General features: G+C 58.1%; 9 protein-coding genes across 9 annotated transcripts; 6 read left to right on the top strand and 3 right to left on the bottom strand.

Annotated features, from left to right (window-relative positions):
• Positions 1-2246: 2246 nt before the first annotated feature.
• BKCO1_4200056 (phosphotransferase enzyme family protein) lies at positions 2247-3423 on the bottom strand (the record flags this gene model as incomplete). Its single annotated transcript, XM_020275914.1, has 2 exons — positions 2247-3102; positions 3176-3423. 2 exons carry the CDS (start codon positions 3421-3423, stop codon positions 2247-2249), a joined length of 1104 nt encoding a protein of 367 aa, XP_020128252.1.
• A 3994-nt stretch (positions 3424-7417) lies between these two features.
• Positions 7418-9728, top strand: BKCO1_4200055 (galactose-proton symport; the record flags this gene model as incomplete). Its single annotated transcript, XM_020275913.1, has 7 exons — positions 7418-7503; positions 7578-7862; positions 7916-8050; positions 8112-8494; positions 8546-9091; positions 9196-9361; positions 9467-9728. The coding sequence occupies 7 exons, from the start codon at positions 7418-7420 to the stop codon at positions 9726-9728; spliced, it is 1863 nt and encodes a 620-aa protein (XP_020128290.1).
• A 724-nt stretch (positions 9729-10452) lies between these two features.
• On the top strand, positions 10453-11570 carry BKCO1_4200054 (zinc-binding oxidoreductase; the record flags this gene model as incomplete). Its single annotated transcript, XM_020275912.1, has 2 exons — positions 10453-10976; positions 11042-11570. 2 exons carry the CDS (start codon positions 10453-10455, stop codon positions 11568-11570), a joined length of 1053 nt encoding a protein of 350 aa, XP_020128289.1.
• A 344-nt stretch (positions 11571-11914) lies between these two features.
• On the top strand, positions 11915-13055 carry BKCO1_4200053 (nad-binding protein; the record flags this gene model as incomplete). The annotated part of the gene is made up of 4 exons (XM_020275911.1): positions 11915-11942; positions 12031-12440; positions 12542-12695; positions 12793-13055. The coding sequence occupies 4 exons, from the start codon at positions 11915-11917 to the stop codon at positions 13053-13055; spliced, it is 855 nt and encodes a 284-aa protein (XP_020128255.1).
• A 549-nt stretch (positions 13056-13604) lies between these two features.
• Positions 13605-15338, top strand: BKCO1_4200052 (siroheme synthase; the record flags this gene model as incomplete). The annotated part of the gene is made up of 1 exon (XM_020275910.1): positions 13605-15338. The coding sequence occupies one exon, from the start codon at positions 13605-13607 to the stop codon at positions 15336-15338; it is 1734 nt and encodes a 577-aa protein (XP_020128254.1).
• A 648-nt stretch (positions 15339-15986) lies between these two features.
• BKCO1_4200051 (isocitrate dehydrogenase) lies at positions 15987-17366 on the bottom strand (the record flags this gene model as incomplete). The annotated part of the gene is made up of 4 exons (XM_020275909.1): positions 15987-16058; positions 16165-16884; positions 16951-17073; positions 17133-17366. 4 exons carry the CDS (start codon positions 17364-17366, stop codon positions 15987-15989), a joined length of 1149 nt encoding a protein of 382 aa, XP_020128257.1.
• Positions 17367-17740: 374 nt separating this feature from the next.
• BKCO1_4200050 (exocyst complex component sec5) lies at positions 17741-20881 on the top strand (the record flags this gene model as incomplete). Its single annotated transcript, XM_020275908.1, has 3 exons — positions 17741-18059; positions 18112-20201; positions 20252-20881. 3 exons carry the CDS (start codon positions 17741-17743, stop codon positions 20879-20881), a joined length of 3039 nt encoding a protein of 1012 aa, XP_020128256.1.
• Positions 20882-21340: 459 nt separating this feature from the next.
• BKCO1_4200049 (metallopeptidase) lies at positions 21341-22929 on the bottom strand (the record flags this gene model as incomplete). Its single annotated transcript, XM_020275906.1, has 3 exons — positions 21341-22212; positions 22425-22568; positions 22617-22929. 3 exons carry the CDS (start codon positions 22927-22929, stop codon positions 21341-21343), a joined length of 1329 nt encoding a protein of 442 aa, XP_020128299.1.
• Positions 22930-23328: 399 nt separating this feature from the next.
• On the top strand, positions 23329-24948 carry BKCO1_4200048 (mfs general substrate transporter; the record flags this gene model as incomplete). The annotated part of the gene is made up of 2 exons (XM_020275905.1): positions 23329-23668; positions 23720-24948. The coding sequence occupies 2 exons, from the start codon at positions 23329-23331 to the stop codon at positions 24946-24948; spliced, it is 1569 nt and encodes a 522-aa protein (XP_020128300.1).
• Between the last annotated feature and the right edge of the window lie 413 nt (positions 24949-25361).

Genomic DNA, 25361 nt, shown 5'->3' with positions numbered 1-25361 from the left:
TGGCATGCATAGGTTGTTTGTGGCTCCCCACTTTCTTCCCTCCCCCCTTTCTCTCTCGCGTGACGTGTTTGAGCGGTTTTAACTCTCTCTCTCTCTTTCCCCGGTTGGTTCGTGGTGTGATGAGCTGCAGGCTTCTTTTCCGGGTTTCTTCGTGGGGTAATGACTGCGTGATTTGAGCGATGCGGGAATGCATAACCGAGAGGAGAGACGAGGATTGCGATCCGGATCACGCAGGGATTATTTATTGGTCGGGGGGTCTCTGATCTGGGAGGCAAGAGCAGGGCCTCAGACAGTTCATGCGCCCGGGATGCCTGCAAGATTCAGCTCTCCTCTCGGGTGTTTTCGCCGTCTATCCTTGCTCCGCCGCGGCCATTTCTGGAATGGTGAGAGGCTTGTGGGGGTCGCCTCTATGCTTGGCCCTCTCCCTTGTTTTTTTTTTTTCTTCTTCACTTGTTGAATCATCCTATACCCCTTCCCATGGCATCTTTTCAGTCGACGTATCATACGTTTTGTCGCAGTCTGTATCATTCGCACACCCGAAAGTTTACCTACATCAGATATTCATCCGTAGTACCAGACAGAAGGTTCCGACTTGCCTTCCTTTATCTGTGTATCCCTCATCTTCCAATTGCGTTCGGAGATGATTTTCTAGCTGACATCCCCCTGTTTTTATTCACTGTTTTCATATTACCCGAAGCATCTCCTGATGTTCTTGTGAGAGTGTTTCCTCCACACCTTTCGATCACTTCCTTTCACAGATGATTTAAACTCACCCATAAAGTATGGGCAAAAGTTTTCGTTTCTTTTAACTAAGCCTCGTCTCATTTCTTTGCCTTTCGGGTGGGTTTTAAGTAACCACATGTCGTAACTCCACTGTAACGGCCAATGGGATGACGAAGGAAGGGATGTTGGGTAAAATCCAAGTTGCGCAACAGCTGGTATCCCATTCCTCAAGGAATTTCGATTTATCAAAGACATTTCTCAACCTACAAATTGGATTAACCTGAGGGGTGTGGCGGGTTGTGAAAATATTGAGCCCAGCTGCGCCCATCGCAGAGATATTGGGGTATGCTCACGTAGACAGTGGAAGGAATTCTCTGTACAAATGTCAACGTTCTGAAACCTCGCATTTACGTCTGGATACTGGCGTTGATGGCCCACGCGAGAAGAACGTCAACATTTACCGGACATTATTGGAGTTCCTTCTTGCGCCAGCATGAACGGCACCACCGTTTCTTGGGCGGATAGCTAAGAAGAGAAATGGTTACCTAAGAACTCACCGGTACGTACTAGATTAACGGTCCCAAGAACGGCAACATGCGCGACACTACGAATGGCTGTTTAGGGGTGCAGGCAAAGGACCGTCCAACGCCGCAACGCTGGGTCAACTGGGAACGATTGGACGCCCACTTCTTCGATGAGAACCGTTCCAGTAAGAGGAACATACAAGAGATGAGCTAGTGTGTGCCAAGGCATCGTAGCCGTTTTCAGAGAAGGATGAGATGTGAGGTGGAGTAAGTGGGTTGCGTGAAAGGACTGATGCGTGAGAAGGAGTGAACGAGGAGAGAACTGAGTGGTAAAAAAAACCAAATACAGGGTTGAGAGTCTGAACGTTAAACCGGGGCATGAACAACCGGCTTATACCACCGTGAGTTACAGAAAATTGACCTACGGCAATCCTTTGGTGCAGAGTTCCGGTTATTGGGGACTAAGTGAGAGCGCTAGCTTTTGTGCGGGCGGTTGAAGCAGATATCCGGAAGTAGATGCAAGTTTAAAGATGTATAAATACATCCAGATACAAGATTCCACAGCCCATGTGAGATGGATGTAGGTGAGTTAATTTCTTTCGTCACACACTGTGGCGCTGGGCGTGGCATCTGTCCGAGCCAGCACTTTGCCGAATGCGGCAATTCCATCATCATCTTACATTGGCTGTTGGCCTTTGATATCGTCAAGGTGAGGGGCCAATTTAGTAACGCAATCACCAAAGCGAACCACCCTGGTCTGAACCGCATACTCTACCCGTTCGAAGTGCCGATGGAAACCTCAATCCACGAGACATGGCATGGGTTAACGGAAGAAATTTCTGGCGGCTGATGAGGAACGAAAATCCATTTCAAGGGGGGTCAGTCGCCACATGAGGAACTTTACGCATCCAAGGCTACGTCGGCTAAGACGTAGTACACGAGCAGTTACGGATTGCTTCTCCACAGTAAGCTCGTTCGGTCATTCCTTGTCAAATGAGACTACTCTAGTAAACTCAACACTGGTGCCAGCGGCCCCTCTCTCACAGCCGCCCAGTTCAAATCCCACCCAGCCTCAATACAGCGCTTTCCGAATCTCGCCAGCTCACCCGTCTCTTCCTTCCCACACCACGTGACGACGGAAGGCCAAACCGCCAAATGCACACCAAAATGCACAACCAACCTCTGCACAAACGCCTCTTTCCCCGCTGCCCCACCGACCCCACCGTCCTCCCTCGCCGCCCGGACATAACCCTCCAGAAACGCCTCCAGCAGCCCCTTCCCGCCACAAAACCGATCGAGCAAATACGCCTCCGCCGCAAACTGAGCCACATCCGTCGTCCCAGTCCCCCTGCGCGTCATCTCCCAATCAACAACACTCAACACAACCGCCGCCGGCCCATCCTCCTCCTCCCCCGTCCTCACAAGCACATTCCCCGGCCAAAAATCGCCATGACACACGCACACACCGTCCGCCGCCTCCGCCTCCGCCTGCAGCCGAGCGCCAAACTCGTCGTCCACAGCCCGTGCATACGCGGGATCCAGATCCAGCCCGTGGTGCCGCGCAAACGCCGCCGCGAGGTTCGCGTAGGCGTGGCGGCCGATGCCCCTCGCGGCGGCGTTGTCGAACGAGCGCCGCGCCAGGCTGCGCGTGCGGCGGTGCAGCTGCGCGAGCCAGGCGCCCAGAGCGGCGCCGACGCGCGGGATGGTGGTGGTGGACGCGGCGGCGGTCGGGTACCAGGCTTTGAGGTTGTGGGGGCCGGCGTCGCTCATGATGAGGATGTGGGCGTCTGGGTCGGAGTGGTGGAGGGTGGGGAGGCGGACGGTGGGGCTGGGGGCGGTGGGGTCGAGTTGGGTGCTGTGGTGGTGGGGGAGCGGGTGTTAGGGGAGTTATGGGGGGAGGGGATGAGGAGATGGAAGGGGAGACGGACGAGGTTAGGGTCTGGGGTAGCAGCGATAGGGCGCTGGCTTCGAATTGCATGCGGTCGACGCTGAAGGGGATGGATGGGTTGGCTTTTACGTATGGCTCGGCGTGCTTGACGATTCGTGCTTCGCCGGATGGTAGCGTGAGGCGCCAGACGAAATTGCCTGTGCCGCCGGGCAACTGCTCGACAGATGTGAAGTCAATCCCCACTGATGCGAGGTAGACCTCGAGCTGAGATGTTGTTGTAAGGCTCATTGTGCAGAAGCTTCGAGATGGCGGGCGGAGCTTGGTGAGGAAACAGGATAGTGGCACCAATCTAGACGGAAACTCTGGTGGGGACAATGAAGTGGAGTGTCGGATGGTAAGTCTATATAATGCTTAGACCGACGCTTACCGGATTCGGCAGGAGCGGTGTTGCGGTAAGTGCTTGGAGATCCAGTAGCGTACGGGTATGAGTCATGTGCAGGAGTATAGCGCTGAGAGCTAAAAGGAAAGAAAGTACGGTGATGAAGTACCAGGGCGCGCCGTTTCGGAGTTTCGCAATTGTCACAATAGCTGTTGGCCGAAGGGTTCTACTTGTGAGTTGATCTCTAGGAACATGGTGGATGGAGCGAGGTGATACGTGATACGTGATACGCGCGCGCTAGGATGCGGACGAGAAAGTTGTGGCCGCTGCTTGAAAGCCGCAGTGACGCCGGTTGTGCCAGTCTTCCCCACCTTTTCAACTCTCCTCACCCACAGCCTTCCGCATCGAAGTCCACAGAGCCGTCGAGGAATACAGTCAGAACGCCCTTCTGCCGTCGATTTCGCTCGTGCGCGCGTCGGGACGCACCCTCTGTCGTGGCACATCACCTTCACGCTCTTCTATGCATCCTGGAAGAGTGGAAACGGCGGCGTCCGTTGAGATCTATGCCACACATGCTAGATAAGCTATCAAATCTTACTCCCAAAAACTCCGACATTCACATTAGCGTCGGGGAAAATAGAGTGTCCTACCTTTGACCTCAACGTTCCGCACGGAGCATCCCCCGGTGCCCGCTCCCGTTATCGCTACCTGCAGCTGTTACCGTGCCTTCGCGGCCGGTTCCGACGCAGATGCACATTCGCCCAACCCCAGCAGGCTGCTGTCAGAGACTTCGCAGCTATCCTCGCTGATCATTGGAATGCAGACGTGGCGAATATCACCCGCGGAACCTCTACCCTTGGACATTCCCCCGCAAGCGCTGCTACGCCCGGCAATCCTTAGCTTGAAGGCGTTCGTTAACACTGACGACGCCGAGGCGTTGGCTTGACGCCGTCACTTGGCGGTGCGGAGAGAACGGTTCTGCGGCAGCTTACCAACGTCGGCACACAGGGAATGATGCTGTGTACGGGGGGCACAGTCGGACCGTACTGTCGCGGCCCTGGACGAAATACAAGGCTGGAGACGCCATGTACACGATTATGCAGCCAGCCAGCCGTCCTGTCCCTGAACTCGACGTGTTAACGACTGGCCGCCGTCACGATTGCTGGGGAAGCTTGGGCGCGGGTGGCGTCCTAAGTAGACCACAGCACGGTCCCATCTGCGAGCGCCGCAAAACGGCCATACAATGGCTGCCTTCGTCATCCACAAGTCGATTCACGCCTGTGCAGGAAAAATCAACAGCGTGGTACTTCAGCCCAATGAACGGCCCACTACAAACCTCAGCAGGGCACTACTTCAACGCACACGTGGGCTTGTTGTTGACAGCAGTACAAGCATCATCAATGGTGGTCGTCTACTGGTGGACTTCTCAGGCTTCGCCTCTGCTCTGATTCTCCGATTCGTAACTGAAATCCGACAAACGACCCTAGAATCATTCCTGGGTTGCACTTCATTTTAGGTGCAGTTTAAGTGCTGATGCTGGCATGTCACACGTCTTCCTTCGGTAGCACAGCAGTGCCTCTCGCTGCAGCCGCCGCGTGGGCACCTTCAGCTCGGTCCGTGGAATCGGGGAGTGCGGACGTGACTCAGTTCTCTGGGCCTGACGCAGGGACAAAAGCTTCCGCTCGCACGACGACATCTGGATGTAGCCCTCGTGCTTCTGCTTGCAGAGAATCCCAACGTCGGATGTCCTGGGGCCAAGAGAGCTCGGCCAACGCCGATGAGGAGTTTTGGTGGGTAGCGCATGGCGTGAGATTGCGGAAGGCTCGGCACGGCTTGGAGCTGAGAGCTCTGGATGCTTGCAGGGTGCTTACACGGCAGAAGAAAAGTCAAGATGCGACCAAGGATCCGAGTCTTGGCCGACGAGGCTCAACGGCACAGCTCTACGCCAGCTGAAGCGATGTTGCAGCCTGGCCCCGTATCTTTGGCCAATGGCCTGGGCGGACCGCTGCTCTGGGGCCCCGTGGGCGAAGGGGATCCGGAAAAGGAATGTCGGCCGCCATGGCGGCTTCCATGGCCGCAGCCGGCGCAGCGGCCACTACAGAGCGTCAGGCATCCAGTTCGAAACATGAGCCAGCTTTGCGGCCAAGTTCCTGTCAGCTGGCAGCGTCGGAGTCAGGCGGCTCCGCAGATGTGCCGAAGCCATGAATCGGAGCACCCGACGCACCGGCTCCTGCCTCGTGGCCAAATGCGCGTTTTGGCGCCCATCCTGAGTGATTTGCCGTCGTGCAAGGCGGCCTAGCTCATGCATGCAAGCGGCACTGCAGCGGACCAGCCATAATAAATCAAACCGCCCCCACCGAACGAGGGCGAGACTGAGGATCGCAAAACAACCAACGCGTCAGCCATGGCACCATCGCCATCCAACAGTGACATCGGGCGGCAATGGCGTTCTCCGCCGTAAGCCTGCAATTGGACATGATCAGCGCCATGAATACCCCACACTGATACGACGCGGGGGTGCTTTGCACCATGACAGATGAACGGGCGCTTATTTCACAATCAAGCGGTGTCCGAATGCCTTCGACTGGCCTGGTGTCGATCCTGCAGGGACGACAGGTTACCTGTTCCAGAATGAGTGCAACTCATTGGCATGAGAGCAGTTGCTTACGTCGTATAGCGATCCCCCGAGGTACTCGGTGGTCTGGATTGTACCAAGAACGCCCCTGCCAACAGGCTATTAATACTGCATGAGACTTCACATGTAAAGGGCTCTCCGGCATGGCCACAGCCTTTGTCTGAACCATAACCGTGGAGACGAGAGATTTTTATACCCCTTATTTCGCACAAATCGCTCACTCTCATCACACTACTCACTGAGGGCATGTTTGGCATCACTGGTATGAGAAAATGAGAGGTTTCTACTAAACAAGGAGTATGAATGGTCTGATCGCTCTGTCTCGTACCCGTGGTTTGGATGAAATGCACCACAGCTAACCAGTGCAACGGCTATCGCGTACATAAAGGCTGTTGTGTATGACACAATCTTTTGCTTTCCACATAATGCCATTCTGAGGCCCATAAAGAAAGCAATACTTATACGAGTAAAGATAGGTATGTTTTTTTTTTTCCGGTAACTGAAACCTAGCTAGGCTAGGAATTCTTAGCTGTCTGAAGAACGGGACCTTCTCTCCGCCATTCCGTCAGCTCGTCCGAACGCCTTAGCACGGTACCCCATCCGGTAATGCGTTATGTAGCGCAAACACCCCCCTTCACTTCAGTGCAGGGAAACGGTGACGCTGATCATGTCTAGCAACAAACATTCGGGCTGCAGAACACGCCCCTGGCCCCACCCTTGCTCTCCGCACCCCAGAGACGGACCACCCCGAATGGGGTTAGATGCTCTCTTCCCCCGCGCTACACGTGCCTCTCTCCACGGGCTTGGCACAGCTTGAGCCAAGAGCGGCCAAGGCCGGCCAAGGCTTGCGCTCCGCATGGCCGTGCTGGGTTCGGTGAAAGCTGCTGTGAGACGCGGCGGTACAACGTCAAGCCCCATCAAGGCCTCTTTCGCCCTTTCACCGCCGGCCAGGTCGCTTGACTCTCCGTCGCCAGGGATTATCCCGTGCCCCAGCCCCAGACCGCTTCGGGCGGCCTGCATCACCGTGGCTGAAAGGATTCTCTTGTGCCCAGAAAGCCTCGAGGCTGTTTTGGGCCCGTCTCCCGGACGGCATGGCTGCGCCAGATCGCCCGAGGGCCGGAAGTATGAGCGCCCCCAGCTAGGGTCGTAGGCATATAATGAGGCGGGGGGGAAGCTTGGGTTTGGCGTTTGTTTCTGCTCCGCATCTCTCTGCTCCTCTTTATCCCCCCCGGCTGGCACCAAAGCGTTGGTGCATCGATCTGCCAAACATGTCGGAGAAGATCGAGGCAAAGGACGAGATCTACCATGACGAGGCCGTCACCACCTTGAACCTGGCTAAGAATCTTGACGCCAAGTGAGCTTCGCCGGACCCGCTTCTTGCTTTGCCGAGAAGCAAAAGCTTCCGCTTAGCACTGACAAGAAATGCAGAGTCGCAAATCCTCTTGCCGACATTCCGCACGATATCTTGATGAGAAATGTCGAAGACTTCGCCCGAGACAAAGACCTCGTCGACCTCACCGACACCCTGAAGAAGGGCGCGCTGATCGCCCAGAATCCGTCAAGGTGGCAGGAGGTCGAGGGGATGACCGAGGAGGAAAGGCACCTGCTCCAGCGCGAACACGACCACAAGTGGAAGCACCCGTTTGCTCTTTACTTCACCATCATCGTCTGCTCCATTGGTGCTGCCGTCCAGGGCTGGGACCAGACCGGATCGTGAGTGAAGCACCCCAGTGTCCTTTCGTGGACTTTTCTGACAAACGGTGCAGGAACGGTGCCAATCTTTCTTTCCCTCAGGAATTTGGTATCGGCCATGGCGAGGACAAGGGCCACCCCAACTACACTCGTGACAGTTGGCTCGTTGGTGTCGTCAACGCCGGACCTTACATCGGATCTGCTTTCATGTGAGCTTGCTACCCTGGAAAAGCACCAGCACGACGGCTTTTGCTGACATTTGACTGTTAGTGGCTGCTGGCTGTCGGACCCCTGCAACTTCTACTTCGGTCGTCGCGGTACCATCTTCATCTCGGCTGTCTTTTGCGTCCTCACTCCGATCGGAGGTGCCGTCTGCCAGACTTGGGAGCAGCTCTTCATCACGCGTCTTCTCATGGGCATCGGCATGGGTCTGAAGGGTGCCACCGTGCCCATCTTCGCTGCCGAAAACGCGCCCGCCAGGATCCGTGGTGCGCTCGTCATGTCGTGGCAGATGTGGACCGCCTTTGGCATCTTCCTGGGGTTCTGCGCGAATCTTGCAGTGTACAAAATCGACAAGATTGCCTGGCGCCTGCAAATCGGCTCTGCCTTCATCCCGGCCGTGCCATTGGTCCTGGGAATCTTCTTCTGCCCCGGTAAGTCATGTGCGCCCCCATGCTCAGTGGCTCTTGTCTAATCCGCGACAGAATCGCCACGATGGTACATGAAGAAGAACCGATACCGCAAGGCGTACAACTCGCTTCTCCGGCTCCGCTTCCACCCGATCCAGGCCGCCCGCGATCTCTACTACATCCACGCCCAGCTTGAGGTCGAGGCAGCAATCGTCGGCAAGTCGAACTACCTGACCAGGTTCGCCCAGCTCTTCACCATTCCCCGCGTGCGCCGCGGTACCCTGGCCTCCTTCGTCGTGATGATCGCCCAGCAGATGTGCGGCATCAACATCATCGCCTTCTATTCCTCCACCGTCTTCCGAGAGGCCGGTGCCAGCCAGAGCGAAGCCCTCATTGCTTCCTTCGGCTTCGGCCTTGTCAACTTTGTCTTTGCTTGGCCAGCCATCTGGACAATCGACACGTATGGCCGTCGTACGCTGTTGTTGTTCACGTTCCCGCAGATGGCGTGGACGCTGCTGGCGGCCGGCTTCTGCTTCTACATCCCGCAAGACAACAAAGCACATCTCGGACTAGTCGCCTTCTTCATCTATGTGTTCGCAGCGTTCTACAGCCCTGGCGAAGGTAAGCACTCCGCCAAACAATGGGGAGAAGAAAAACTCGCGTCGAAGATTCGAAGATTCTTCTTCTTTTTTTTTTTTTAGGGACATTTCGCTGACCAAGCCTAGGCCCGGTACCGTTCACTTATTCAGCAGAGTGCTTCCCACTCTCCCACAGAGAAGTTGGTATGGGTTGGGCGGTGGCGACGTGCCTGTTCTGGGCCGCCGTCCTGTCCATCTCGTTCCCGGCCATCCTGCAGGCATTCTCGTCTACAGGCGCATTCGGCTTCTACGCGTAAGCCTCCCCCAGCCCATATCTCCCGGGACGACGTGGCGGCGTGCCTGCCGAAGCGTAGCCGGAGAGTTGCAACGGAATAGCGGTTTACTGACGTGCATGCAGGGGTCTCAACGTGATAGCCTTCGTCATGATCTTCCTCTTCGTGCCCGAAACCAAGCAGCGCACGCTCGAAGAGCTCGACTACATCTTCGCGGTGCCGGTCCGCAAGTTCATCTCGTACCAGCTAGGCCAGGCGCTGCCGTGGTGGATCAAGCGTTGGGTGTTGATGCAGAAGAACGCCAAGCTCGAACCGCTGTACCACTTCGACAAGGGCATCGACGCGGACGCGTCCGACACCGAGAGGACCGTGAAGCCCAAGATATAGAGCAGAGCAGAGATTGTTCTCTCCGAGAGAAGGGACCGGCCATACGGAGATGTCTGCCATTCTATCTTGAGAGATCTCGGTTGGGTGGAACGGTATACAGTAAACGATAAGGGTTTGTGAAGGGAGTTAAGAGAGGAGAGAAGAGATACCACGTAGCAAAGCTTAATGACCTATCACACAACTGCTCGCCTCATGGACGTGTTGAATGAAACGGTTGTATCACGGCATTGCAGGCGGGGTAGTGGCTGCTTACGAATGCAGGCCGACTCGCCTTACTAATAAGCGCCCATGCTGTGGGCTGACTAACAAGCTACGTCAGGATCCTAAACTAATCAAATGGGCGTCGAGGTGGAGGATCTGGAGAGAGGGCGATGGTGTTGCGGGACAGCCTGGAGCGCCCCTGACTCGGTTCGATCAATGACGTACATAGCGCCTTCCGTTAACTAATCACCCCGCTCGCATTTCGCAGCAGGTGGGGTGCGTCGAGCCACAGATGTACTACGTAGTAGCTTCAATTGCTGCAGGGATGTGCTACGCGACTTTTGTCATCTTTTTTTATAAAAGCCCCTCTGCGCAGCTCAATTGATGCCGCAGCCAGCTCCAGAAGCTTCATTCAACGAAGAAATCCTCCGCTCCCCATCTCGCTGAACTTTTCCGTAAGCTACCGGCCATCAGCATCTCCCTTTGCTCATAGAAGCTTACATTTCCCCAGATATAACCCACCATGTCTGGAACCATGAAGGCGATCAAGATCCAGGGCGAGGGCAAGGCCGCCATCGTCGACGCGCCCATCCCGAAGGTGCGTCCGGGCACTGCGCTGGTCAAGCCGGTGGCGCTCGCTCTCAACCCGACGGACTGGAAGCACATCGCGTTCGTGGGAGGCACCGAGGGCTGCACGTCGGGCTGCGACTACGCGGGCGTGGTGCAGGACGTCGGCTCGGGCGTGACGACGATCAAGAAGGGCGACCGCATCGCCGGGTGGTCCCACGGCGGCAACCAGAACAACAAGGAGGACGGCTCCTTCGCCGAGTACCTGATCGCCAGGGAGGGCATCGAGCTGAAGATCCCCGAGGGCGTGAGCTTCGAGGAGGCGGCCACGCTGGGCGTCGGCATCTCAACCATCGGCCAGGGCCTGTACCAGTCGCTCAAGCTGCCGCTGCCCAGCAAGCCGGCCAGCGAGCGCTTCCCCGTGCTCGTGTACGGCGGCAGCACCGCCACGGGCGCTCTGGCCGTCCAGTTTGCGAAACTGTGAGGCGTCTTCCCCCCAAGGCTTGGGAGCAGGAAAGAAAGCGGTGCTGACATGTGACATCCAGCTCCGGCCTCGAGGTCATCGCCACGTGCTCGCCGCACAACTTCGACAAGGTCAAGTCGCTGGGCGCCGACGCCGTCTTTGACTACGGCTCGGCCACGGTGGGCGCCGACATCCGGAAGCACACGGGCAACAAGCTCTACCACGCCTTCGACTGCATCGCCGAGGGCAACTCGGCCCAGATCTGCGCCGACGCCCTTTCGTCGGACAGCGGCGCGAAGAAGCCCGTGTACAGCGCGCTGCTGTACATCGAGCTGCCGCGCAAGGACGTCGAGGCCAAGTACACGCTCGGCTACACCATCTTCGGCGAGGAGGTCGTCAAGCCCTTCATCCCCAAGCCGCTGCCCGCTAACCGCGAAGACTACGAGTTCGGCTGCATGTTCTGGCAGCTGTCCGAGAAGCTGTTGGCCGAGGGCAAGTTCAGCGTGCACACGCCTGACATCAGGGGCGGCGGCCTGCAGGGCGTGCTGGAGGGCCTGGAGGAGATGAAGGCGGGCAAGGTCAGCGGCAAGAAGCTGGTGTACAAGCTGTAAGCAAGGGACGTGTTCCCGAGGAACGAAAAGTCAGACCTTTTCGAAACAGACTTGGGCCATAATAATGTCAGACCATCAAACGTGCTTATCAATATGCAAAGATGACGTAATGACGGAGCTATGCGGAGGTAGGAGATAGTCATCTCGAGAGCTCTACGAAGCAGTTGCGATCCGCCATGACGATACTTTGTTCACCCCGGTCCCGCACTAGAAGCGTTGCTAAATCCATGACGGCACCCCTGCTATCCCCGGGTGACGCGGTGGCTATTTGAACCATTGACTTACCACCACCCTTGGCCACTTCACTCCAGCTTCTAAACATCCGCACGCTGACATCCGCAACCATGGCACCCCTCGTCTTCTTCATTACCGGTAAGCCATTGAAACCTCCCGTTCCGTATGAAGGGGGGGAAGGAAGAACGTAATCACCTGCCAACACCTATCCCCCCCACCCAAACAGGCACCTCGACCGGCTTCGGCAACGAGTACGTCAAGATCTGTCTCGCAAACGGGCACAAGGTCGTCGCCACGGCGCGCGACTCGTCCAAGCTCTCGTTCGCGTCCATCTCCAACGCCTCGAGCCTGCTGCTCGTCGACCTCGACGTCACGAAGAAGGAGTCGATCGGCGCGGCCTTCGGCGCCGCCCTCGCCAAGTTCGGCCGCGTCGACGTCGTGTGCAACAACGCCGGCTACGGCCTGGCCGGCGCCTTCGAGACGCTGTCCGAGAAGCAGATCCGCACCCAGATGGAGGTGAACTTCTTCGGCTTGATCGACGTGACGAGGCGGGCGATGGAGGTCATGCGCGACGAGCAGAGTCCGCCGGGGGGTGTGATTCAGCAGGTGACGAGTATTGGGGGGCAGAGGGGTGTGGTGAGTGGTTTTTGTTTTCTTTCCTTTTGCGAGACACGTGCATTCCCCTCTCGTCGGGCGTTTAGTGCGCGTTCGAAGTTGACTCCGAGGTATGTGAACAGCCCCTGTTTTCGACGTATTGTGCCTCCAAGTGGGCGGTCGAGGGCTTCACCGAAGCCGTGTCCAAGGAGGTCAAGCCGGAGTGGGGCATCAAGTTCACGTGCATCGAGCCCGGTGGGTTCAGGACGGACTGGGCGGGTAGGAGCATGGACTTTGGTAAGTGGTTTTCTCTTTCTCTCATCGTTCATCGTTACTCTATTTTTAACCCCCAGAGCTGCTGTTTTTTTTTTTTCTCTAATTACATTTCGTGAAGGCGAGCCCCACCCTGCGTACGACCACCTCAACGCCAAGGAGATCATGGGCAAACGGCACGGAACCCAGGCGGGCGACCCGAAGAAGGGAGCCCAGGCCTTCTACGACCTCGCCGTCATGTCCGACCCGCCGCTGCGCTGCATCGTCGGCACCGACGCCTACGCCGCTATCAATGAGAAGTTGGATCAATATCGCGACAACGTGAAGAAGAACGAGAAGCTGAGCAACAGCACCGACGTCGACGGGTACAAGAAGCCGGAGTAGGCCCTTTGCGCTCTTCATGCGTTGAAGTAAAATGGGTATATGTAGCGCCGGAAAAAGTATGGACGAGCTATCTTGCCAGGTGTACGTGATGTGGCAGAGAGCTCGACCAGTGACTGCGGTCGTGGTGGTAGGCAGAAATGCACAGCATCCATATACGTTCGCATCCACTGTGACAGAAGGCTTCTTTGGTATGCTCAACTCGATTCATAGATCTCACAGCAAAAGCAAACCCACTCCTCTGAGAAAGGCCACGAGCGACTCGGGGTCTCGTATAAGTGTTGGCAAAGCAGGGAAAGGATCGTCGGGTAGTTTGAGTGAAGGCATTGCCGATGATTCGCCGTAAAGTAAACAGACGCCCAAGCAACCGCGGAGAGCTACCTCCACCCTGTCCGAACTTCCAATGTGCTCGTTCTGCAAAAAATTGGCCTGAAATAACTTTCAATTACCCAAGGCATCTTGACCCTCCCGCCTGACGTGCTTGTCAACCCTTGACGACGCCCGCGTATCCCGCAGACGCGCTCTGCGACCCACGCGTCATCACCACCGGCCATGACCGACCCCATCCCTAAATACCCGCTGTACGACTCAACCTACACCGCATATCGTCTGTCGCCTCTCTACCATGGTGCAAACACATTACTCGACGAGACTACACTTCGCATGCATGCGCGCCGGCTGCGCGACATCCTGCGCGGCGATATTCTGCGCGGCGTTGACGTCGGCGCCGGCACCTCCGACGGCGCTTCCGGCATATTAGAGAGCTGTACCTGGGACCTGATTGGGGACGAAGAATCATGGGAGACATTACACCGGCAAGATGCAGAAGCGCAAGAGGATGAACAGCCCGGAGACCTCCTGGATGCGCCATCGCTCGATCCCTCGGAAGCACGAGGCGTACACATCGAGCTGCGCTACCAGAAGGCCAGCTACACTGCGCTGTTGCTGCGCAACCCAGAGGCTGAAGATGTCCCAGCACCAAAAGGCTTCACAGCGCTGCCGCTCCTCCTCGTGCGAATGCCCGTCGCGCTCCGCGACACCTTCACCTCCTACATCGCCTCCACCTTCGACGCGCGCATCGCCCCCATGAAGCTACGCTCCCGCTTTCTCTCCTCAACCCTCGAGACAATCCTCTCACACCTCTCCGTCGCAACCACCGCCTCGCCCCTCCCATCCATCCTCTCCCGGCTCCAACTCCAACTCTCCTTCCCCGCCGCCTGCCCCACCGCCGCCCTCCGCGCCCTCGACATCACCCTCTCCCGCACCGACCTCCCCGCCTTCCTCACCCGCGGCACCGCGCTCCTACCTACCACCACAGACGACACCAACAACACCACCGCCACCACCACCACCACCAACATCACCGGCCCCTTCACCGCCGCCCTCTCCCACTACCTCCAATCCCACCTCGCCCTCTCCCTTGCCCACCCAGACGTCCACATCTCCAAGCTCGCCCTGCCCCCGCTCCTCGCCCTCTCCGCTGCCGCCGCCGCCGCCGACAACAGCAACAGCAGCAACAGCGCCTCCCGCGTCAAACTCTTCTCCCCGCACACCGCTGCCGCCGCCGCGATCGCCGCGCCCGATTCCAGCGCCGTCTCGGTCGCTGCGCTCCGACGCGTGCTCGATGCTTTTTATGCGGCGCTGCTGCGCGCGGCGTGCGGGGCGCCGGTGGTGGAGGGCGTGGACGTGGGCGAGGGGAAGGAGAAGGCGGGGTTGGTGTTGATGAAGGGGGAGGGGAAGGGGAAGGGGAAGGGGAGAGAGAAGGAGAAGGAGAAGGAGAAGGCGAGGAAGGCGACGACGAAGTCGTTGTCGTCTGCTAAGAAGGGAAAGAAGCGCGCGTTGGGCGAAGGGGACGCGAATGTTGTTGTAGGTGGTGGTGGTGGGGGAGGCAGAAAAAAGGCCGACGCATCTCCTGGAGGGAAAAAGCGGAGGCGGCGGCAGCAGCAACAGCAGCAGCAACGGAAGCGGAGCCAGGTCGGTGGGGATGCCGCCGCCGCCGCCGAGGAGGAGGAGGAGAAGCAGCAGCAGCAGCAGCAGCAGCAGCAGCAGCAGCAGGGAGAAGATTTTGAGCATGGCAACGACGACAACACAGACGACGACGAGGAGGAGGAGGCGGCTGGCAGTTCGGCGTCGTCGTCGACGCTGCGGAAGAGGACTGCTGCTGCTGCTGCTGCTGCTCCTGCTACGACGGCTGCCCGCGGTGGCAGCACTGCTGCCGGGAGGTCGAGCGTGCCGCAGGAACCGCCGCCACCGTACGAGCTGCATGACCCGGCGATCGTGCGGTGAACAGTCAGCACAAGACGATGGGAGAGTCGCGGCACATGATTCTTTTTCTTTCTTGTTTTGCTGCTGGATGTTGGAGGTGGCTACGGATGCATTGCTACAACGACGACTGGCTTGCAACGGGTGTGTATGATTTATGCATCGGGCGTCGGCTATGATGGGGTGGTCGGGTCGGGCGGCGAACCTCGGCGTTTGCTTGGGGGCCGGCCTGAGATCGGTCTTATCTGATTGTTTTGATATACCCTGTACGGCAATTTGTGTTTTTTTCTTTTTTCTTTCTTCGCTTGCCGATCTCCGAGGCGAACTGCTTTTGTTTCTCCATGACTTCTTCGGATTTACCCGCAGTAGCGGAAGAGAAAAAGGAGGGAGAGATGTCGCAGGCGTCTCCCTGACGGATATACGACACAAACACAATGATAAGAATGCCCCACGGCTGTCCTTCTATATGCCTTCCAATGCTCTCTTCCTTCTACTTCAGCAGGGTTATGATACAGGCCGCGACAAAAGTTACATGATGACAAGTGAGACCCCCCACACGCGCTTTAAGCCGGCCGTAGAATGCGACTTCCCTTCTATACTCAACTGACTGAAAAACGCAACAAGCGAAGCTTCCCAAAAATTTTATGAAATTTTCAAGACTTCGGCACTACTTTACAAAGCCTTAATGACGGCGTCGGCATACTCGTGGGTCTTGGCCTTGCCACCAAGGTCGCCGGTTATCGTCTACAACAATGAGTGGTTAGCCGATGCCGCTTTGAGGCCTCGTGACCAAATGGGGACAGGGATCTGCGTGGGGGGAAAATGGGGTGGAGTGTGGGACGTCACATACCTTGCCCTCGGCGAGAACCTTGAAGATGGCGCTCTGGATCTGGTTGGCGTGCTCGTGGAGACCCATGTGCTGAAGCATCATGATGGAGGACAGGAGCAGAGCGGTGGGGTTGGCCAGGCTCTGGCCGGCGATATCGGGGGCGGAGCCGTGCACGGCCTCGAAGATGGAGCACTCGTCACCGATGTTGCCCGAGGGAGTGAGACCAAGACCGCCAATCAGACCGGCGCACATGTCGGAGAGAATGTCACCGTAGAGGTTGGGCATGACCAGGACCTTGTCGTTGTAGGGGAGGGGGTCGGTGACCATCTTCAGGCAGGTGTTGTCGAGCAGCTCAGCGTCGAACTCGATGTCGGGGAACTCCTTGGAGAGCTCGCGAGCGGTGTTGAGGAAAAGACCGTCGGACATCTTCATGATGGTGGCCTTGTGGACGGCGCGGACCTTGTTGCGGCCAACCTCCTGGGCGTACTGGAAGGCGTAGCGCAGGACACGCTCAGAAGCCTCGCGGGTGATGAGCTTGATGCTCTGGACGACGCCATCCACGACAACGTGCTCAATTCCCGAGTACTCGCCCTCGGTGTTCTCACGGATCAAGACGGTGTCGACGTCGTCGTAGGGAGTCTTGTAGCCGGCGATGGACTTGCAGGGACGGACGTTGGCGAAGAGGTTGAAGGTGCGGCGGAGCGTCAGGTTGAGAGAGACGTGGCCCTTGCCGACAGGAGTCTGCATGCATGGTGGTTAGGCGGGACTTGGGAAGGCTGTCGGGTAAGGTGTTGCGGGACTGCGTACGGCGAGGGGACCCTTGAGGGCAACCTTGTTGCGGTTGACGCTGTCAATGGCATCCTGGGGGATGGTCGTCTTGCCGTCGACAAGACGGGGGGTGACGTCGACGCTCTCCCACTTGATGGGGACCTGCGGTTTTGCTGTCAATGCGCATGCTCTGCGGCGAGCGGGCAGACGGGAATGCGTACGTTGGCGGCCGAGTAGATGTCCTTGACGGACTGAGAGATCTCAGGGCCGATACCATCACCCTCGATGAGCGTGACGGTGTACTTGCCGTCATTGCCCTTCTGAGCAGTGAACTTGGCCACGCGATCCTGGCTGGCGGCGGAGTAGGCCCTCGCAACGGCGGGCGCCCAGCGCGGCGCGGGGCGGACCTGGCGCAGGCATTGCCTGGCGGGAGCGGCGAAACGGGTGGCCAGCATTGTGGACGCGTGGGTGAGCGGAGAGGCGATGGGCGGAAGGGCGTGTGGGTGCGGCGGGACGCTGGTGTTGACGGAGGAGGCTTTGCTGCTCTGCTTGGAGCGCGCAATTAGTTCATCCGCCAAGGCGCAAACCGGGTGCAGCAGGGAAATGCTTCGGGTCGGCTGCGCGCGCGGCACCAACGCCCGGGCTCCTCTTCACCGCCCGGCACGTGCACCGCCCGCGTTACGCTGTGGCTCCCTCTCAGTGCCCTGCGTCGCCCGGAGCTAACGTAGCCGCAACTGGCAGCTAGGCTGCGCTGCCGCCCGACAAAGAGCCTCCACCAAACCGAGCTCTCTCCACACCACGACCCCGCGGCTGCGCCAGAGCCGCCGAGATGGAGCGTCAACTCCTCGAGCACTACAACCTCAAGACTCTGTACCCCTCCGAGTGGCCTGCCGAGAAAGACGAAGCGGAGGACTCCGACGACGAACCCCAGCCAAGCCGGCAGTCCACAGCCATCCAGCGCAGGCGCTCCCGTTACTCGGCCCTCGAGCGCACCGCCTCGCGCAACAGCGTTCCCAACACCGAAAAGACAAAGGAAGGCGTCGACACGCTTGTGCAGAAGGACGAGGCCGATCCCCTGGGCAATGCCTCGAGCGTCGTCAACGTGCTGCGCGCGAGGGGACTGCCTGTGGAAGATGACTTGAAGCTCCGTGTGTACTGACATCGATCTTTTCCCCTGCAAGCTGTCTGACCGCAGTACAGGCAATCGCTTTCTGCTGTCTTCCACCACCTTCAACCCCGGCTTGTTCCTGTCGCAAGTCCACAGCGATGCCTCCACCGAATCGCTCCTCCAGGGCTTGGATTTCCTGTCGCGCTCCATTGAAAAGAAGTCCGCCTCGCTCAAGGTCCTCGTCGAATCCAACTTTGAGCGTTTCGTGCGCGCCAAGACAACAATCGACAATGTATACATGGAAATGCGCGACCAGGGTCGAGATCCAGCGCAGCCACAAAGCCACTCTCGGACAGGATCCCGCCAGTTTAGCGGCCGCCAAAGCGGTCACTATCGGAGAGCTAGCCAGGCGCTTATCGCTCCGGGTCAGGTGCCTGTCGGCGACAAGAGGAAGACTGCCTTGACAAAGGAGAGCGAATATGGTGTCCAGGGTATCAAGACTCCTCTCTTGGAAGTCGCTGTCAAGGCCGAAGAAATTTGGGGTCCGGCCTTGGGTGGTCGTGAGCGTGGAGAAATGCTCAAGTCCATCTTGTCATCTGTTGAGAAGCACCGAAACCTTTTCGAGATTGGCGCGTCCATCCAGGACTGCATTAAGAGAAGGGACTATGATATGCTCCCCGAGGAGTACGGAAAGGCGCGTAGATATGCAAACGATGCCAAGAGAATTGTGGAGAACGCTACGGACAACCGTCTTCCCCTCACGGACCCGCAGATTCATCAGGTCATTGTGACGGCTAGGATGTGGACCGATGTTGAAGAACAGCTTACAGTGTTCAAGCGCGACGTCTGGAAGAGGCTGGCTGGAACGCATTTTACAAAGCAGTCGCCATCGGAGGATGAGAAACCAGAGCAGCACATGACGCTCATCAAGGTGCTTCTGGAACTAGGTGTTGAGGACAACCCGATCTGGGTCTGGCTACTCAGTCGCTACGACTTCTTGAAGTCCAAGATTACGGCGACTCTTGAACGTTCCAAGGTCGAAATTGAAATATTGCGTCGCCGCCTTGGAAACGGAGAAAGGCCGACCCCACGACAGATCGCCACACACTTGCGAGCCGCCGAAACGCTGGATAAGCCCAATCACACGGGGAAGATAGATTCGTCAAAGGTCATTGATTTCTGGGACTATGAGTTTCAATCGCTCAATGCGCTTCTTTCTCCCCAAGGTGGCGTGCTGGCAGAAGTCATCGAATACTGGGAGACCGCACAGTCGTTCATTGACGGCAAAGCTCAACGGACACTGCCAATTGGTCCTGACGGCAAGAGTAAAGCGCATCATCGCCTATCATCATCTGGTGTCATGGATCTACAGAGCGGTGCGAAGGAGCTTGTGAATCTGATCAGAGAGGGCGTGCAGTCCTTCTTTACCGAACCCCCTCTTGAAGACATCTCCCTGCTTTACTCTCCTATTCCGGACACGCCCGCGACTCCGAGAACCCCCATGCCTGGTGGCCCGTTGACACCCGGTCTGGACGCCCGATTCAAGATCGATGCCAACAACCCTCCGCCCTCTCCCAGGACTGGTGCTGGATGGGAAAAGTTCGCATTCTGGGCGCCTTATTCCAACTCTCTGAGTGGCGTGCAGTACCTTAGCAAGATACTGATCTTGGTTGGTTCTGCCGCAAGTGAGATTGGAGCGATGCGCATCACGCGTGGCGACCGCGGAAGCGAAGAGCTCAAAATCTTTGTCGGCACTGTCCGCGAACGTTGTGTGCAAGCGGTCTGCGGTGCCTGGGGTGAGGATGCCGACTATGCCAAGTTGCTTGAAGATTGGACACGATGGTCTGATAATAAGTACTTGACCCATATGCCCTTCCGGTTCGTTGGCTTGGACAATTCCCTTTTGGCTACTGTGCAGAAGATGCTGTACTTGTCCGAGGCCATGACCAGATCTAGCGCTGGAGACGTCGTCGTTCCACCATCAAGCAAGCTTCTGGCCATGGTCCGGAGTCAGTTCGTAACCAGCATTTACAAAGTTCTACAGGGTATGGTGGAGAACGTGGAGCGACCGAAGAACTTGGACAATACTGGATGGGAGGATGACGTCGATGGCCTCACGCTACCGTTGCGCACCCTAACAAACCGTGACTTCAGCTCAAATGTCGTTGATGCGACGGACAAGGTAGGAGTATTCATATGAGAAGTCCAAGCACAGTAGCTGACGCATAACAGAGTATCCGCATCCTTCTTACTCTGTCTAACCTCCAGGCCCTCCGGACCGATCTCATTCCTCAACTGATTTCACAGTACGAACAGCACTTCTCGGTCAAGCTCGAGGAAGGCGCAAAAATCGACGACGCTCTCTCCCAAATCTACGCTCGCCTCTTCCAGTCATACACTTCGCCCATCAGTAACAAGCTTGGTGCCATCATCAAAGCTGGTATCGCCGCACCAGGGTGGGAGCCTGATACTGACCGTCCTGGGGACGCACGCTCCTACGTGTACGATGTCCTCCTAGAATTGGTCGTCGTGCACACGCAGGTCTCGACGACTGCGGCTCCACTCACCAGCCAGATTCTCAAATACCTCCTCGAGCAGGTCAGCAAACACCTAATCGAGAACTTCAAGGCTCGCCAGCGCTACACGCTTGCCGCACTCATGCAGGCCACGTTGGACGTCGAGTTCTTGGCCCAGACGCTGGGCAACTACACTACGGAAAAGGCTAGCGAGATCCAGAGCGCCATATACATCGCGCTAGACGAGCGCACGGATAATGATGCGAGAGTGAAGCTGCAGACGGAGTTGGGTGAGCTCAGAGTGATTTTGAAGAAGTTGAGGGAGGCGACGAAGAGTGAATTGTGAGTTTCCCCTCCTTTTGCAGGCTGCGATTAGATGCTAACCATGGCGGTTTCAGTGCTTGCTTTAAACGGGCCAGGGGTCACACCAAGAGTGAACGACCTAGTTCGTAAAGAGTCCAGTTGTTTTGGAGATAGAATGACACAGGAAGTGTGAACGAGTGGTGTTGTTGGGGCCATCCTGTACGTGTGAGCCGCTGTAGATTCTTGCAAGTAGTCAATACCCCCTTTTCTGCAGTAGGTGAATTGGCATCAAACCTGAGTTGTTGTGGCTGTTACGAAGTTGATTCACTTAGTGTTGCAATCAGGTATGAGCCCATTGCTCAAGTGGGTCTTTTGCTCAGCCAAAGGTTCTTCATTCTCGATCGTAAACAAGATGCTGTTCATGCTACCCCCCTAGTCTACACCGTCTTCACGGCGCTTGTCTGTCAAGTCCCCGACTCTTCACGGAAGCGAAACAGAACGGTCAACAGGTCCAAGCCTTGCCCTTGACCTCCTTCTCAAACTCCCTCCACGCCTCCTCGACCAACCCCTTCGTCGTCAGGAAGTCGACCGCCGTCGCGGCCAAGCCCTTGCCCACCCTCAAGCTCAACCCAAACGCCTCCCTCGTCCCCGCCGCGCCCTCGAAATCCGGGCTGTGCGGCCCGTTCCCCTGAGCGCCCGGCCGGATCCAAAACCCGGCGCTCAGGCTGGGCAGCACGTAGCTCACGTCGCCCTGGTCGGTGCTCGCCATGGTGCGGCCGCGCACCTCGTCCAGCTCAGGCACGGATATCGGTACGCTGCCGTCGCCGTCCTCGCCGCCGCCGACACCACCATCGCTCGCCAACAACCTATTGAAATGCGCCCTGTACGACCGCGCCATCGTCCTGCTAGGCACATGATCAGCATACGCACCGCCATCAGTAATAACCACAGTAGCGCCGCTACTCAGCGCGCCGGCCTCGAAGCAGCGCCTCGCGCGCTCGAACAGCTCGTCGCGGCGGGCTTTCGTGTCGGCGCGCACGACGAAGCTGCCCGCGGCGTAGGCGTGGATGACGTTTGGCCGCAGCCCGCCGTGCGTGATGTGCCCCTGGATGACGTCCGTGGGCCGCGTCTGCTGGCGCAGCGCGTTGAGCGCCGCGTACGCCGTCAGCAGCCCGTCGAGCGCGTTGATGCCCAGCCACGGGCTCGCCGCCGCGTGCGCCGCCCGCCCGTGGTACTCGACCGTGAAGGCGCGGTAGGCCGCCGTGCGCATGAGCGCGCAGGCGGGCGTCGTGCCCGGGTGCGAGATGAGGTTTATGGAGCAGGCGTGCTGGGTGTAGGCGCCGGCGTTGATGAGGCGGATTTTGCCGCCGCCGCCTGGGAGGGAGAGAGGGGGGATGTTAGTGGTTGTGTGTGTGTGTGTGTGTGTGTGTGTGTGTGTGTGTGTGTGTGTGGATTGGGGGTAGGGATGGGGATGGGGATGGAGATGAGGATGAGGCAAATGCTGTATGTAAAAGTAGATTCAAGGGTTCAAAGGCATAAGAACCAGAGATTGGCGCAGAGAGCGGAATGAAAGAATGCTGGGTCACCTTCTTCAGCTGGGGTCCCAAACAGCACGACCTTCCCAGCTAAGTCGTGCTTCCTCATGGTCTCAGCCGCAGCGAGGGCACCCGACAGGGAAGCCGAGGCGATCAAGTTGTGGCCGCAAGCGTGTCCGATCTCCTGCAGGGCATCTAACGCACGTGTCAGCTCAATGCTGCCAGGGATATGGCAGAACTCACCCATCTCGGCATTGAAAGAAACAACAGGGCCCTTTTTGCCGCTATCGAAGACGGCGACGAATGCCGTGTCCATGCCGTATGCCGACGGCGTGACCTGCCATCCCTTCTGCGTTTTCAAGAAGGAGGTCAGAGTGTCGTGGGCGATGTACTCTCTGTAGCCAAGCTCAGGGTTATCGTGGATTTTCTTGTTGATGGGCCACAGCGTGTCGGCCATGCTATTGATGTAGTGGCCGATCTCGCCGAGGTAGTCGGGCGACGATGACGCCGCGTCTGCCGCCACGTCTGCAGACACAAGAACCCAATCGTCTGCCATTGTAGATATCCGCTGAGAATCGGAACGGAACGTGGAGAGTGAAGGAGAGCAGGACGGAGGTCGAGCGAGGGAAGGAGCGCCAATCCAAAGCGAGCCTCGCTTCCAGACGGTGACGACGCCAGACGCCAGAACGCATCCCTCCTCTTTCTGTTCCACCTCACATCTCCCCCACTTTCGAAGACATGCCGCACCGCACGGTTGCATCCGCACCCCGGCCCGAGCTGCCACATGCCGGATGCGACCAGCCAGGACGATAACCTATGCAGCAATCAGAGCGCTGGGTTCCCTGACGGCCGCGCGCCGTCTTATCGACTGATTGACTGCGCCCAGCATACTACATATACACCGCCAGCATGGATCCATTCCCCGCAGCTTGCAAGCCGACACCCTGGAGTACAAATGGCCAACCCGGACGAACTGGCAGTTTCGAGTGACCCCACGAGCGAGAAGACGGGCGCCGTTGATGACAGCGTGGTTGAAGCAAAGTCGCGCCTGCGCATCGATGATGAGGCCGGTGATTTGGCCACTCAAGCGCTGACGAGCGGCCCGCTTGACCCAGAGATGTCCAAGAAGGTGCTGCGAAAGATTGACATGTACATCCTGCCGTTTCTGTGCATTACCTACGCCCTGCAATTCATCGACAAGACATCGCTGAGCTACTCGTCTGTCTACGGCATCATCGACGACAACAACCTCAAGGGACAAGAGTACTCGTGGGCGAGCAGCATCTTCTACTTTGGTGAGCCTGAATGTGCCACGGCTCCAATGCAAAACGCTTACTTTCCTCCAGGCTACCTCATTGCCGAATACCCCGGCGTAGCCATCATACAACGCTTCCCCATCGCCAAGTTCCTCGGCGCCAACATCATCCTGTGGGCTGCCATCCTGATGCTCACAGCTACGTGCTCCTCCTTCGCCGGCCTCGCCACAGTGCGTTTCTTCCTCGGCGTGACCGAAGCCACCATTTCCCCCGGCTTCGTCGCCATCACAGGAATGTGGTGGACGCGTCAGGAGCAAGCCGCCCGCTCCGCCCTCTGGATCTCCTTCCTGGGCATCGGCTCCCTCCTCGGCGGCCTCATCGCCTTCGGCATCGGCCACATCGACACCAGCGGCTCGTCCGCCCTCGCCTCCTGGCAGTACATCTTCCTCATCCTCGGCGCCGCCACCATCCTCTGGGGCATCCTCTTCCTCGTCACCGTCCCCGACTCGCCCGGCACGACGCGCTGGCTCTCGCCCCCCGAGCGCGTCGCCGCCGTCCAGCGCGTCGCCGCCAACAAAACCGGCACCAAGACGCGCACCTTCTCGCGCGCCCAAGTCGCCGAGGCGGCCACGGACCCCAAGATCCTCCTCCTCGGCCTCATCTCCTTCGTCAACGCGCTCGCGTCGGGCGGCCTCGCCTTCGGCTCGCTCATCATCCAAGGCTTCGGCTTCACGCCGCTGCAGACGACGCTCATGAACATGCCGCTCGCCGCGGTGCAGACGGCGGCGCAGCTGTCGGCCGGCGCGTGCTCGGCCCGCCTCGCTGGCTCCCGGCTGTACGTCGCGTCGCTCGCCATGGCGCCGCCCATCGTCGGCACCTGTCTGATCAACCAGCTCCCCGAGGCGAGCCGCTGGGGCCGCCTCGTCGGCCTGTGGCTGCTCGGGTCGTATCCCGTCGGCTTCCTGGTGCTGCTGGGCCTGCTGGCGACCAACGTCGCGGGCAGCACCAAGCGCAGCGTCGCGAGCGGCTGGGTCTTCGTGTGCTACTGCGTCGGGCAGATCGCCGGGCCGCAGTTCTTCAAGGCGGCCGAGGCGCCGGCGTACAAGAGCGGGATCGTGGCGATGCTGTGCGGGTTCTGCTTGAACTTGGTGTTGAATCTGGTGTTGCGGTGGTTGTATGTGCGGGAGAATGAGAGGAGGGATGGGCTGCTGGTGGGGAAGAGCGAGGGCGAGATTGCGGCGATGGAGGAGGAGAGCAGGGTGCAGGGATTTGAAGACGTGACGGATGGGGAGAACGTCATGTTTCGGTATGTGCTGTAGGCTGGGGCGCGCTGGGGCCTGGCCCTCGTTGGATGATGTTGTAGCTGTGGAGGGCGGACAGCAGCCACTCGGCCACCGGGCAAAAGAGTACGCCGGTTCAGTCTACCTGTCGGTCGACTGGCTGTCCACCAGCGCTTATATCACCGGAGGTTCTGCTGCCCAATGCTGCCTGAGGCCGGTGGTGGCCATGCTCCACCACCACAATGTCTGTCTGGATGGGGTTTGTTTGGGGGGTTGAAAATCGACTTTACGTATGTACGTCCGGATATGTATGTGCTTCCAATGCTCACATTTCAGGTGAAAACGATGAACTCGAAAAATCCATTATGATCGGTTTAGAGTAGTAGGTAGCCGTAGAGTGTATAGGTTTAGGCTGCTCAGCAAAGTAAAGCCCCCCTCCGCTCCCCCCAAGA

The sequence above is a fragment of the Diplodia corticola genome (assembly GCF_001883845.1).
Source record: "Diplodia corticola strain CBS 112549 chromosome Unknown scaffold42, whole genome shotgun sequence".
Classification (NCBI taxonomy): domain Eukaryota; kingdom Fungi; phylum Ascomycota; class Dothideomycetes; order Botryosphaeriales; family Botryosphaeriaceae; genus Diplodia; species Diplodia corticola.
This window is presented reverse-complemented; position numbering and strand designations above follow the sequence as displayed.